The following is a 15,258-nucleotide window of genomic DNA, read 5'->3' on the forward strand; positions in this document are numbered from 1 at the left end:
AAGTCGGCGAGTGACGTCATTGCGTGACGTCATTTGAAAATACGTCAGAGTACGGTCACGGTTTCGATCTTGACTGATGGCTGCTTAGTTATTTTTGAAAAATGTATAATTTGAATTTATCATTTTAAAGTTAAGTTAATGTTAGTTGGGGTGCTCGAAAAGTAACTTTAAGCAAACCATTCAACTTAGTGTAAGATTGTAAAAGTGCTACTTTCAATAAAAATCTAAATTACAAAGATGTGAGCGATTCGGGCAAAGCGAAAAAACGCCATTGTGTTGTTTACGTTTTGCATTTAGGTTTTTAAAATAAATTAAAAAAAAAAGCTTTTTGGAAGGGACATGGTGACTTCCCACTTTTCCCACTGTACCCGCTCCTATCTAGGTGTAAAACATTTCGATATATTACGTTATATATATTAATATATTAAGGATGCGCTAAAATATTCTGATAAACAGGCATATCACCTAATACCTTTAAAATATATTTCTTTGAACTAAACATTTACAACAAAAACGATTTTAAAATGCTCACCAGCGACGCTTTCCGCCTTCCTATTGGCTCTTCGTTTTGATTCAGCCAATCAAAATGATGCGTTGTCTTCCAGGTGACTGTGATTGGAGGGCAGAGCGAAATAGTGACGGTGAACTTTGTTAACCTCGGCGGCCTGATGCCGTTGACCTCATACACAGTTCTCATTACTGCTTCGGATCACAACGCAACCCATTCGGAACCGGCCGTGTTCGATTTCACTACAAGTGAGAAAATTGATTCAAATATGCAGAGTTGTTATGTAATTGCAATTTGCACTCATCAGTCGGGAGAGTGTTCTTCAATCAGCAACTCGGACTCGGGACTCGACGGAGTCGGTTTGTTTTGCTGGAGTCAGACTCATGACTCGAGTAAAAACACGTAAAAGTACCCGAGTCCCAAGTCCGACGTGCGCATGCGCAGTACCAACAACTGTTAATTGTAAAAGGGAAATAGCATATGGTGGAATAATTTATAATTATGTACTTAGCTGTGAGTGGATGGTTTATATAACACCCCTGTGAAGGGATTGCTAAATATTCACCACATTATAGTTTTTTAAATGACATAAATGGACTCTTGACTCGGAATCGGGTTAATTTACATGGCCGGAGTCGGATTCGGGTCATTTTAAACCGACTATACGTAACCTGGTGTAAAGAGTGACGCAATTTATAATTTCCTTACTTTTCCTTTGGCCACAAGCTGATAACGTTGTAAACAAAATTATGGAAATTAAGGCAACATGACAGCGCTGAGAACTTTGCAGCGAACCTTGGCCACCGATTCTGCTGTTGTAGTATTACTTACAATTATTTTATTTTTCCAGTGCACACCAAGGTTAGTGAACTGTATGTGCGAGAGGCAACCTCAAACCAGATCGAAGTTATGTGGAAAGAAGTGGAGAACAACCACCACTATGAGGTGCGAGTCACCAACGAGACAGACGGAGAAATAAGTGAGTCGACATTTTGAAAGATTGCACAGTCTGTTACAAAATTATTAGGTCTTTCATCAATAGTTCACTTGATGTTTTACTTGTTACGTGGCATATATGCTCGCAACTACTTTACTTTTTTTACATCCGTAGCTGCTTTTATGTTATTGCTGTTTTAATACTTACTAAATTATATTACTGCTCAATTTTAACTTGAGTTTACAGAAGAGATTCCTTAATTCGTGCACTTTGTCTAACTTTCAGTATTGTTAAAAATATTTTACGTTTGAGCCGGTGAAATATGGTTAAAAGACAAATATATTTCCAAAAACGTTTTTAGATTTTGTTTTTATTTTGAAAACCAATAAAACTAGGCTTTAAAGTATTTATCAGTCACTTTACTTAGAACCTATACTTTAACTAAAAACAACACGTAAAGTATTCATGAGAGTTACTTTACTTAGGATAAAGTAACTTTGTACTTACACTAAACAATAAAATTTGCTGTTTAAAGCTATAGACAATGACAACAAAGCATATCAGAAGTATTAATAAAGTTTACCTTTTTTAGATTATGCCAACGTCATTATTGCTGACAACTCGGCCATTATAACCGGTCTACGGGAACGAACCTTCTATCACATTTACGTCAAGTCGGTTGCTTTGGCTGGCGATGGTGAAGAAGCCGTTTTGAGGTGACTACGTCACACATTGAAATTGATTTCGTCATATGTTCAACCGTTTAGCGGCTACTGGAACAATAGTGTTTGCTAGCAGCAGGGCTGCGGAGTCGGTTAAAAATAACCCGAGTCCCGAGTCCGACTCCGACTTAATGTGCGATTTTGTCGAATCCCGAGTCCGGCCCTGACTCTACAGCCTGTATTCCGTCAATTTACAAAACTAAAATAACGTGGTCATTCAGTAAACGTGTCGTATAATTCATTCACTCACATACTTGGTCGGAAAATATTCCACCGTATATATGCTATTCCACCTTTACAATTTCCAGTTGGCGGCCATATCAGTTTTAAAATTTTTATACTGCGCATGCGCATGGCGGACTCTGGACTCGGGTAGTTTTACGCGGTCTTACTCGAGCCTCGAGTCCGACTCCAGCAAAATAAACCGACTCCTCGAGTCCCGAGCCGACACCAACTCCGCAGCCCTGGTTAGCAGTTTACCGCGGTAAAGTAAAAGTAAAGATTTTGGTTCAGTTTAATAATTTTTTCTGAAGTTATGAAAAGTGTTAAATATAACATTTTATAACTGAAAAATAAAACATGAACTGGCTGCAGGCAACGGTGCTATCGTTGTTTCTCAACTTGCTTTTTCTGAGCATGTGTATAGCTCAGTTGGTAGAGCGACCGTCCCGGTGTGACCGAGGTCGTAAGTTCGAACCTCACCACAGCTTAGTTTTTCGAACAGGATGCGGCAGGCAACGGTACTATGCTTGTTTCTCGACTTGCTCACCTCTGAGCTTGTGTATGGCTGAGGTCGTGAGTTCAAACCTCACCGCCATCTTTAGTTGTTTTTCTAGCCTTGCCTTGACTGCATTATAATCCTGATCAGGCCGACTAATTTCTGTACGCCTTTCCGAAGGCATGCAATGTCATATTATGTGTTTGAGTGTTTTTAAAAACTTTATTTATGGCTGCAGTGTTTATAAAAGTAACCGTAAATAAAATAAGGGGTTCGCAAGTTGTCGGAAACTAAAAGGGGTTGAAGCCTTGTAATTAAAATGAGGCATAACTTGTAACTCTAGTTGTTCTTCACACACAGAGCTCGTACTGACGGCCAAGGTGTGCAGGTGGTCAACTGGTGGCAGGGAGGAAACGGCGTCGTCGGTGGAGAAATCCGAATCTTCAGGTAAAAACACGCCATGGGTTTTACATCTTGTCATTGCTATGTTTATATACCTCCAGTTTGTCGACCTCTTTTTTCAGAATTTTACTTTTCAAAGTAGAAATCGCTGCGTTTGGCCGCAAATCTTATCTGAAATTTATCTATTAGTTTGATATCGGATTGGCACCGATACCACCGTAGTATCGGACCAGTAGAGATACTACCACTTGCTATCGGGTATCGGCTACGATCCGATATTATCGGACATCCTTAGTTACATCTTGCCGTAATCACAGATTTTTATTTTTTAAGTCTAAATTGTTTGCGTCCTAAAGTTGACATTTGCCTTTATACACAGACAAAGAAGCACATTCTATACACATATCTGGATAACTAAAAATGTTCTCCAAATCGATTCAAATATATACAAAAGTGAACTATACTCTTGACAAGACATGCAACCACTGACTACAGCCATCAGTCATATTCCTTTCCACTTTCTTGAATGAAAACTATAATGTAGTGTAACAAAGTGTTGCTCATCCAGCAGTATAATATAATCAAGTGACGTTTCGACGTTCTGTACAGAACGCCTTCATCAGGATATTAACATATTATAGAAGACATATTCCTTATATAATGTACTGTATTCATATTTGCAGACCTCTTCAAACCGAAGCCGGGGATTATACGATCGGAATTCAGCTTCCCTGCGCAGTTGCAACCGTCGAGGTTCGTACAATTGTTTTAAACGATTTCCGATAATATCGGATCGGAACCAATTCCCATCGCCAAGTATCGCTACTCGGTCATAAGAAATTAAATTTTCTATTTCAGAAATGGATGAAAACCAACAGGCGTTTCTTCCTTAGAAAGATTTTTTTTCAGAAAATTATATTTGACCAGACATGGCCACATTTTGTAGCCCTCAAGACAGTTTTGGCCTAACAATCTAGATGAAAATCCTTTTCGATGTGCAGTTGTCATAATCAAACATGTCGCTTTTAACTACCAATTTCAGATTTGTTTTTTCTTTCCTATCTTATATTGGCCTAAATAAAGTTGGGTTCAACTTATCAACTTTACTAGGAATGCCCGGAATAATATAAGATCGTAGCCGATGTCCGATGCCAAGTGGTAGTATCGGAACTCGCCCAACAATGTTAGTTTGGAGCCGATACCCGATACCAAGTTGTGGTATCGGTACTTTTTCGATACTACTGTTATATCGTTGCCGTTCCAAATTAATATAGAAAACTTCTGGCATGGTTTTTGATCAATCGCGAAAGGTAAATTTATCAAAAAAAAAAAACAGAAAATTTATAACTAAAGGTAGGGTAGCTAAACTTGTTAACCATAAAAAAAAATTTGGCTAATAACCTGGGAAAACGGCCTTTAAAAGTTTCTATTTCACCTATTATACTTGTTTGAGCATAGTAATGACGTCATTTGGTTTCAGATGGGATGGCGATACCTTTTGTCCAAAATATCGGGTATCAGTATTAAAATGAAATATCAAGTATCAGGCATCCCTAAAAGTTACCTCAGCTTTAGATCAGATTACTTTTTGCATCAGTTTTTTCTGATAGCCTGTTTTGTTTTTAGACTTTTGCCTACTCTGTACTGATTTCATATTGTTTTTGACTCGTTTTTAATTCTAATTTTGCTATGTATGTGTATTTTACTTTATATATGAACTGACGATGCAATAAAGGCGAAATATATATTCCTTAAAAAAATGTCTGATCCTCGTTTTATTTGGGTTTTTAAACTTTGACTTATATTGCTAATACCTCAACTTAACTGTTTTCCGCCCACTATAAACTTTGCTATATAATGAAACCGTTCGTCTGTAGTTTTGGGACGCAGAGATGCAAGAGGAATTCAGTCGGCCAGAGATGGGATATTACCAGGTGATCCAGAAGAAGATTTGGATGCGAAGGAAGACAACCATCGGGATGAACATCGTGTTCGGACAGCAAACGTAAGGCGAAAAGCACTGCTGGGTGTAAGACGTTGTAGAGTGCTGTAAACTAAATTGCCTACTTTACCAAATTTAATAGTTGCAGGTAATATTGTAATGAACAAAAGTTCACCAAATGTTTTTTGTCTCGACTTGAGTTATTTGTGCAAAATAACTTGACTTGACTTGAGTCTTTGGTCAAATAATTTGGGTTTCAATCAAGTGTTTCCATTTAGTGTTTTTTAAATTTAGTTATTTATCCTAATGTTTGCACGTAACAACATTAGCTTGCTATTTGTTGCGTTATTCTTATTTGTTTAGTTTATCTTTTCATATTCATTGCTCAATAGAAATAAAATGTTACCCTATGTCTAAATAATTGTTTTCGTTTTATTATTTCATACTTTTTCTTGATGAATAAGGCAAAATAAATTGCATGAAAACCCTGTAACACAAAAGTCATGTTTTCCTGTAAATATAAAATCATATTTCTTCTCAGGACTTGCGACTTTGTTAATTCGGTCATCGACCTCACATTTGGAAGCCAAGTTGCTTTCGCCGGAAACGCTGGATTCGCTGAGAAAGGTAAAGTTGAAAAACTCGACGTTTTGTGCCTGGGTCTGTTTCAAGCTTCCACAAAAAAAAATTTCTTTCCTTGCTTGCATCATTGATCGACAGTTTCAGTTAGTCTGTGATGGCTTCCAGTGTCTTAATTTTAGGGGTGTATGATTTCGATGCTATAAGCGCAATATTTTTACTACAAGGTTAAAACTGTACTTAAATAGTGAAACAAAACTCATGAAAACGTGTGTTTCTTCAGATTTTGTGCTGGAGCAAAACCAGTGGGCCAACAAGACAAGCGGACTCGTGCCAAGTGGTGGTTGGATAAAGTTTAGGCTCGACCAGATGTTTCACGGCGTCAACTGGGTATGTACTGCCACCTTGTGGTTATTTAAGGTCGTTTGGATTGCCGCTAGGGCCACCTTAAAACCGGTGCCGCCCATTTTGGCGTATGATTATAGGCTAACGTGGATTATGTTAGTTATTTGACACACGTGATCTAAGATTATTTTAAAATAACAAGTTAAGCCCCAGTCCATGCCATCAGTTGCCCAAGTCCTGATCAAGTCATTATTAGTCATCGGTTGCCCAAATCAAGTCCATGTTAATTTATTATTAGAGCAAGTGTTCTTTAAGTCAAGTCACTCATATAATAATAAAACGATAACAATAGAAATTGACAAACTCGTCCGATTATGATGAACAATTTTCAAATTGAAAAATAAAAACACTTCATCTTAACTCAAGTCATTTGTCCAAAAGACTTAAGTAAAAGTCAAGTCATTTGTCCAAAAGACTTATCCTGAGTCAGGTCATTTTGCTAAGTCGAGTCAAGTCGCTTGAAAACAGTGACTTAAGTGCAGTTAGGTTAAGGTATTGACTTAAGTCATTACAACACTGTTCTAAAAAAAGTTGAGGAACCAGTTTTGGATTTTATATTTCAAGAAGTGGTTTACTCCATTTGATTAAATCCCGCCATTGCGTCCAAGCCTAACGTATCGTATCGTTTGTTTCGTCACCAGGGAGACAACCTGAATACTGACGTCACAATCGAAAAGCCGGCGCTCAACACTTACGTTCTGGCGCTGGACACCGGTATCAACTGCCCGGTCGGCTTCCAAATTGACGTAAGTTTAAAAGGATTTGGCAGCTTGTGTCAGATTTTTTGTGAGCAAACTGTTTTTCGGTATCTTGATTGATAGCCGTGTTTGGCGTATTAAAAACAAATTGGCCCACAGTGCCACTTGTTTGCAGTTTATTTTATTCTATATATATATTTTTTAATTTATGTTAAATAACTCTTTATCAATTTATTTATTTATTTACAAATTTGCCTACAGTGCCACTTGTTTTCAGTTTATGTTCTTCGATGTTTTTTTTTATTTAAATTTATGTTAAATTACTCTTTGCCAATTTATTTATTTATTTATTTATTTACAAATTTGTCCACAGTGCCATTTGTTTTCAGTTTTATTTTATTCGGTAGTTTTCTTATTTTCAGTTTTTTCTTCTGTAAGGATTTTTTTTTATTTATATATATATTTTTATTTAATATATATTTCAATTTAAAAATTTATCCTTCAGTAATACACGGGTTATATCGCCATTGGTTATACTCTGGAAACCCACAATATTTAATACTATATGCTGTTACACCACTGCACTTTTGTTCAGTTCGATAGATTTCAGTTCCACAGACAAGAACACATTCAGTTATAGGCCACTATTTGTGAAATACAAATTTAATCTAACCTGCCACTTTTTTTTATCTTTTTCCAAAACAGCGTCCCTGGGGAATGGTTTACAAGGACACGTCAGGCATGGTCGGCGCCGCACCCAACATGCATTACTTTACCCAACCAAGCGTATCACTCTGGCACAACTCAATACCAGGTAATGTAAAATTACTGTGCTTTTATCTTTTTCCTAAACCTTTTGTGTATCGCTATTTGTTGCCTGTCGCTACTATTTAGATTCCCGACCGAGTTTCATTATTTGCGGCCGCCAGTGATATCAAAATTTGTGGGGCCCGAATGCCTAAGTTAAACCTCTGCGATTATGCCTATGTCAGCCTACGCCTTAAGTGCATGTTTTATTTTCACTAAAATACGTTACTTTTTGGGTTTTGGGCAAACAGTTTACGACAAGGTTATTTGACGGAAGGGTTCTGGATCAATTGTATTTATCGTTATGTAAAGTTTTTGCCTGTATTATACGGAATTTAAGATACCTTAACAGCCAAATATATATATAGGTAGGCTATATAGATATATATTTTTATGACTTGTTTTTTTCCTATGATGGTGATGTTTTTCGCCAAAATACGTCACTTACTTGGTTTCAGGCAAACATTTTACGCAAAAATTTTGACAGAAAGCATCTGGAGTGCATCGGGTCTACATCTATAGTTGGACGGTTATTTACATTTATGTGTGTACTAGGCAATATTTAAGCTAACTAATCAGTGTTATTCGCTAAATATAATTTAGCAAATAAAAGTGCGATTAGTGTAGGTAATTGTAATACATAATAGCGTGCCGGTTCAAAGGGCTTTAAGGCCTCAAGGTTGGGCAGCCTTGTTTATATACTTTTGGTTTAATACATCTTTTTGATTTATATTTTTCAGGATTCGTCTACGGTTACAATGCCGACCTATGCCTTGACCAGTTCAACCTTCGCGCAGTCGTCCTTACTGATCCCAACCTTGTATCTTCGGTCTATGGCGCCCCTGATTTCTATCTTTGAATATTTTGCTATTCAAAGTAGTTCCTATGTTTCAACAAATCGTCAAGTATAATAAACATAAAACAATTTTAACTTCACCTTACTGAGAAATAGTGACACATTTTGGCGTTTTCTTTGCTACATTGTTGACGAAATATACGTTTTAAATTGGATTGTTATCATATCGTGAATACATCAGCAAGAAATGTGTATTTCTTTTGATCGTTAACTGCAGAAAACCAAGCGTAATACTATTTATAAACTCAAACACCCTCCTGTCTATTACATAGCGATTATGTTGTTGTGGTTTGCTAGCAATGTTCCATGCCGTACTAATATAACCCGTTGTTGTCAAAATAAAATACACCCAACGAAATATACGCTCTGTGATATTGTCAGCAGGTAAAAATAAATTGTGTTGCATATGAAAAAATAGAATTGCAGTTTTAGACGTAAACAATATCATGATTTTATTCCAAAGTCAACCGTTGAGATATTGACGTAGGCTGATTAGTGTGTGATTTAAAATGGCGTCCGTTTATATTAGCCAATGTGTTCTTTTGGTTAAACTTATGCTTCAACACAAGTTCAACTGATTGTTGACAGAGTTAATCGTTTTTTTGACAAACTTTGCTGTCGAAAATACAGAAAATAATCATGGATTCAGGCCAAACGGCCAAAATCGGCTCAAGGGTCGAAATAATCGGCAAAAATCTCAATGGAGTTGTTTCATACATTGGAAGTACAATGTTTGCAAGGTATCAAAGTGTTACTGATTGTCACTGCTGTGTTTTATTTTTATACTTCCAAAAATTTTGGCCTTGGGTGTGTAGCGAAGTTGCGAACAAATTTGCGTATGCGTAATCAACATTTTATGCACACCTTGTATGTTTTTATGCTAGTTCTAGGGAAGAGTGCATCTGCCCATGCAATGCCCAGCTTGTCCGTTTACCAAACTTCGAAAATCGCACTACTCTAACCGGATCTGCAAAATTACAACACGGTTTACGGCGCTCGTCTAGAATCCTACCACAACGAACATTATTTGGGTTAGGGTGCCGGTTAGCGTTTGGGTTTGGGTGAGTGACCTACCACACACCCAAACACTAACCGACACCCTAACCCACATATTATGCATTGCTTAATAATCATTTCAACGTTGTGGTAGGATTCTAGACCAGCGCCCGGTTTACTGCTAAAGCCATTTACATTTGTGCTAATTTCGAAGTTCGGTAAACAGATGGGAAATAAATTTCGTTGGTGGTCCACAATCCTACCACAGCGAACATTCTTAGGGTGCGGGTTTGGGTAGGTTAAGCAATATTATTAAATAATGCTACTTGACCCACCCGAACCCAAACACAATTTTGTTTCAATTAGGTTTCCTCTTTTTCCCAGAGTTTTTTACTCCCGAGAAACAGGATTTATCCTAACTAAATTATTTGAAAATTACTTTATATTAGCTCTGAACATTTAATTAAGCTCATTTATGTTTCCGATATGATAGTATCGAAAGTTCGAACACCCATCCTATCGCTTTCCAAGTGATTTCAGCTTCTTTAATGGGTAGGCCACATTTTTTTTTGTAAAATAAACTAATATAAGTTTTCCGCTGGTAAGTGCAAATGAAACATCTCGGGTTCTGATTTTAATAGGTTAATTGGTAATATTTTTTTTCTTTACATCAGTCAAAAACGACAAGTTCAGTCAAAAACGACAAGATTTGCTATGTTGACAAATAACAGGGATTATAAAAAAAATTCTGAGCCCGGGAATTTCCCGTCAATACATTCTTAAAGAGAAATCCTAGTTTAAATGTTGTTGCTTTGGCTTGAGTATGCAACTGCAGACCAAACTTTCTAAATCTAGTTTGTATCTGCCTTATACCTGCGCGGCATTCTGTAGCAGGTGCACACCCATGATTTTTTCTAAAGAAATTTATGTTAACACTTGACTGGGTGCTATATTCTCCAATGTGAGGTATACATAAAACCTTGATTGAACATAGTACTCCTCAAAATTTGGCTCTTCCAATTGAAATCTTGGCATGAAGTGCCATGAAATGCTGACTGGATTTTGCTCATGTTCACTTGAAAATTTGGCGCTGCACACCCGAGTTATCCATGACGTATGCCATGAAATGCAGACTGGCCTGATACCACCTATACTTTTGACTCTAGGCTGTGATGAATCTGTGCGTTATGAAAATGATTGAAGTACAGTACAAAAGTACTGTAAATAATTCAACCGGGTTATTATGATGTTTTGGATTTTAATTTTTTTATTATCAGTAAACAAAGCTAATTATGAAAGTGCGACTTAGCATCGCTCAATTGAAGTTTGAACTATGAAAATCACTTGAAGATTAAAGCCTAAAATACAGTTGCAGATCCAGGGGGGATGGGGGGTTAAGACCTTCCCCCACCCTTATTGTATGTGATACTGATATTATCAGGTTTTGTTCGTTGTCAGGGTTTACCTTACCGTCCAAAGTTTTTCTCTTTTGCCTTTCGTTGTTTCTTTAGGTTGACTGATTAGCAAGGGTGTATTCGACAAATGACAACGCTAAATCAAGCCTTTTTTTCTCGCTGAAAACATAGAGTTCGGCGCAGCTTATGTTTCTCGCTGTTCGCTGTCTGCGCTAATATCCAATGTTGGTGTAACATTGACATTTTTTTAACTGTAGCAGATTCTTTTAAAAGGTGGTCTAAGTGTGACTGTTTAAAGTCGCCTTTTTGTAATGATAGTTACTGCAAAATTATTCTCTATAAGCATATCCAAAGACCCTGAATTTAGTGTGTAATTTAGCTGACTTAGCACTAGGGATGTTCAAAGTAGAATCCCAAGGTATTCTAGAATAATAGGTTTCGGATCTAGAATAACGAATCCAGAATAGCGAATCCTAGTATATTTTTATTAAATTATTTAACCTCGATTTTGTTTTGGGAAGGGATTAATCTTAATCTACCCTACAGGGCCCACAATCACAGCAATAACAAACAAATTTCTAACATGTGTACATTATAATAAAAAAACTCTCTCATATGTTTAACATTCTTAACAACTGTCATCTGAAGCCGTTCTGTAAACTGTAATATGTCAACTGTCCAGATTGTGTCCAAAACTTATATTTTTGCCAATAGTGAGAAAATGCAACACTGCACACAGAAGTCTTAAGCAATTCGGTCCTGATTTTGAAAGCATTGTTAGTCATATTGCTTCTTTTTTGACTAACATGATCTGTTATGCAGTCAAATGATGTACTGCAAAGAATACAAAGTTATTATTGACATAACGAATTCTTGACAATTACGTTGTGCATAACTGCATAACTTCGTGCATAACTGCATAACTTCGTGCATAACTGCTTAACTTCCCTGAATATTGGCCTAAAGTTGACCTTAAGTAACCCCATAGCGCATTTTGTGGACGGCCAGCATGTTTTGCAATGCTATGTTACTTTTGCAACATAACGCATTTAGGGAAATTGCGAACTCCACACCAGACATTACACGTTAGCCGCTCGCCCAATAACGCTTGATTGACACTTAATTATTAGATGAACGTTAAGGCGAGACGCGGTAATTGGTCGCCCGAAAAAACGCTGACACTGCACTACGAAGTTACATTTAAAGCAAGCACTATAAATTGGTCGCCGCGGCGACAGGCCAACTTACCACACGCGTTGGTACAATTATGCGCAACAATCGGCGGTAAAACGTTAAATTATATCGGTTCCAATTACCCGAAATAAATGGCAGAATTGGATTCGAATCCCATCTGGATTCGAATCCAAGGATTCGATATTCTACTTTGAGCATCCCTACTTAGCACACTGTTCGGAGCAGATGTTACGCTACAAGTGGCGTAATAACACCCAGGAAAAACGATTTTTATTTTGTATTGCATGCGGCGAAAGCCGTGCTTGTAATTTAGTGCTTGTAAAACGTAGTCCCGTATATGGAACTTAGGAAACTGCGCTGCTGATAGTCAAAACATTGCCTGAAGTTAACGATTGCACTCAAAGCGGTTTCAACACACATGTTCGCTTTGCTTCTTAAAGGTTTGGTTTTGCTGGATGTTAATTCCCTGTGTCTGATTATTTTTTCATAACTATTTTATGACGTCATTATTCATTAACAGCAGACAAAAAATAGGGTAATTCCCTAAGTTAAAATTTCGGGACCCCTTTTGGATTTTCTGGATATGCCCTGGTCATATACGAGGAGCGTGTTGGACCTCAACCTAAGGCCAGTGCCGTATTTAACCATACCAAAACTAATCATTAAAATGGTCCTTACACCTCTATATTCAGGGTAACCATCTGCTCAGACCAAAAAATAAGCACGCTACTCCACAAAAAAATAAGCACGCTACTAAAGACCAGGGACAGATCCAAGACTCCGGTTGTGAAATCCAAGGTTTCAGAAATAACGTTATAAAATAAAATAAAAACTTGAAAAACAGACGCGCAAAACGTAGCTTAATCACGCTAAGCGCAAAAAAGTGCGTTTATTAGGTTGAAATTTAATAAGTGAACCACCCTTATTTATTGCAAGCTTTATCAATTTTTTCGCGTCAGAACGCACCAGTTATTCACCTTTTAAACCGTGGTGCATGGCAACATAAAACGCCTAATTCTGACCCTGCCTGGTAGTTAAGTTTGGTTCACTTGATGGAGTTTGGCTTGTAATAAAATTATTCATTGAATGATTTACTGTAATGCATCTAGCAATTTTTTTTGTAGTAACACTGTGTTTTCCATAGCCTCTGGGCTGATTTAGCATTTTGTCTGTACTGACACAAAAAAGCCAGACCTCACGTCAAGGGGAAAGTTTACTACCACACTTCTCTAGGCTACAATGTACTTTTTAGATTTAGTATAAACAATCACAATCCATTGTTTCGATGTAATTTAATGCATTACTGTTATAATCTGGGTTAAATAACTTGATAAATATAAATAAAAAAATTGATAAAGAACTCTTTTAGAAACTAAAATAGGACAAACTAAGCACACAACTCTAAAATAAGCACGTTTCTTAGAAATAAGCACATTTGCGTTTTCTAAGACACTGCGCCCAAAACTAAGCACAAATCTTAGAAATAAGCACGGTATGGTAACCCTGTCTATATCCCCCAATTACTGAAACAATTTTTTTTTAATGTAGAAGCATAAATTACATATAACTAGGGATGTACAAAGTAGAATTTCAGGTCCTTAGATTCTAAACCAATTTAGAAAGTAGTGCGGCGTAAGTTTTTTTGAGGGGCGATGAATTAATGACATAACCTTTCTCCTAATAATTAATCAAATTCCCTTTTGCCTTCATGAAATATAGTAGGGCCACGTCTATGCCAGATACACATTCAAAGACAGTGCCATCGGCAAACTAGGCAGTTGTTAGTGATATAATTTTTACCTGTATATATTTGATTAATAAATTGCATTCATTTTAAAATTATATTTTCAGTGGAAAGTGGATTGGGGTTACACTTGATGAACCCCTTGGAAAAAATGATGGAGTTGTTCAGGGAAAAAGATACTTTACCTGCCAACCAAATCATGGTATGTATTAAAAATATCCTTAATGTACAATAAACAAGTTATGTATATTCTCCAATATTAATGTTGCTTATTAAAAAGTAACACAAGCAAGGTAGACCTTTGGAGTAGTGAAATTTATGTAGGATTTTTTTAACTCAAGACTATTAACCTTTACGGCTTTAAAAAGAAAAGTTACTTGTTATTTTCATAGGCGCCGAACGTGGGTGTGCAAAGCGTTTTTCAATGCCCAGGATTTCTCACTCGGCATCAAAACGCCCTTAAATTTGCTCAAGTTACATGCGAGAAAACTATAACAAAAACGCAAAATACGCCCTCAGCAACACAGTTTAGGTTCACTACAATGGCTTGAAACTTTTCTACATTACGGCATGGGGAGGTAACATCTGTGTTACCGAAGCACTGAAATGGCAAGACCGATTTGCTAAGTAAAGAAATTGTTCCATAAAATGACAGGAGACACAACGCATTGTTCCATTGATATTAAGTGGCAGCGCAACAAAATAGTTTTTCCGAGAGCTGTTAAAGCTTTTTGTTGTGGTTAAAAAGAACGCCCGAGAATTTTGAAAGTTGGGAGCCTTGGTATTTATTATATATTTAACGACAATTAGTTGGCTTTCTTACAACTGAAGAATTCATTTGTCACAGCAACATTTACAGCAGCGACTACGAGTAGCGCAAGGTTTTTTTTTCAGAAACAACAATTAAACAATAACTCAAAAGTGGACACAAACAATAATTTAACAAAGTCATCTTTCTTTCAATTTTGGCTTCCCTATAATCATCTCGATAAAGCTTGACTGTCATTTCAATCCTAAACATTTTACATGTGTAATCAGTTTTACATTAGTTTCCTAGTGAATCATACTTTAATGCTACCAGAAATTAGGAGTTTTTTATTTTTCTCAGGTGTTTTTGTTCGTCCTGCTCAGATTCAAGTTGATGAGAAAAAGAGTGTGTTGACAGTGAAAAAAGATGGTAAAAGGATTTTTTGATGCTGTATCACATGCCATTTTCTTTATATTCTTATGTTGTTTTTTTTTCTTGAAACTCAGCTCACAATAAATTATAACGTACTAAAACAAAATTACAGTTCTTGTTTTAACATAGCAGAAAGAGTAAAAATTAACTAAACT

At 36.7% G+C, this 15,258-nt stretch overlaps 2 protein-coding genes across 2 annotated transcripts in view; both read left to right on the forward strand.

The window, feature by feature from the left end:
* LOC146136756 (uncharacterized) overlaps window positions 1-8,577 on the forward strand; it is a 37,015-nt gene extending 28,438 nt beyond the window's left edge. The window contains exons 2-12 of the mRNA XM_083396246.1: window positions 606-756; window positions 1,359-1,487; window positions 2,038-2,161; window positions 3,246-3,332; window positions 3,971-4,040; window positions 5,165-5,292; window positions 5,771-5,856; window positions 6,092-6,198; window positions 6,855-6,959; window positions 7,617-7,725; window positions 8,459-8,577. Coding sequence (XP_083252372.1) covers window positions 606-756; window positions 1,359-1,487; window positions 2,038-2,161; window positions 3,246-3,332; window positions 3,971-4,040; window positions 5,165-5,292; window positions 5,771-5,856; window positions 6,092-6,198; window positions 6,855-6,959; window positions 7,617-7,725; window positions 8,459-8,577 — 1,215 coding nt within the window. The remainder of the gene's footprint in view (window positions 1-605; window positions 757-1,358; window positions 1,488-2,037; window positions 2,162-3,245; window positions 3,333-3,970; window positions 4,041-5,164; window positions 5,293-5,770; window positions 5,857-6,091; window positions 6,199-6,854; window positions 6,960-7,616; window positions 7,726-8,458) is intronic.
* Window positions 8,578-9,186: 609 nt separating this feature from the next.
* Window positions 9,187-15,117, forward strand: LOC146136757 (dynactin subunit 1-like). Its single transcript, XM_083396247.1, has 3 exons — window positions 9,187-9,314; window positions 14,031-14,125; window positions 15,032-15,117. The coding sequence occupies exons 1-3, from the start codon at window positions 9,214-9,216 to the stop codon at window positions 15,115-15,117; spliced, it is 282 nt and encodes a 93-aa protein (XP_083252373.1). The 5' UTR covers window positions 9,187-9,213.
* Window positions 15,118-15,258: the final 141 nt, after the last annotated feature.

The sequence above is a fragment of the Ascidiella aspersa genome, chromosome 8 (assembly GCF_963924565.1).
Source record: "Ascidiella aspersa chromosome 8, kaAscAspe10.2, whole genome shotgun sequence".
Classification (NCBI taxonomy): Eukaryota; Metazoa; Chordata; class Ascidiacea; order Phlebobranchia; family Ascidiidae; genus Ascidiella; species Ascidiella aspersa.

Excerpts from the sequence above, each read along its gene's own strand:
- LOC146136757 (XM_083396247.1), top strand. The coding sequence starts at position 9,214 with ATGGATTCAGGCCAAACGGCCAAAATCGGCTCAAGGGTCGAAATAATC. Across the intron at positions 9,315-14,030 it reads GGAAGTACAATGTTTGCAAG|TGGAAAGTGGATTGGGGTTA; the intron begins GTATCAAAGTGT and ends TTATATTTTCAG. Across the intron at positions 14,126-15,031 it reads TACCTGCCAACCAAATCATG|GTGTTTTTGTTCGTCCTGCT; the intron begins GTATGTATTAAA and ends TATTTTTCTCAG.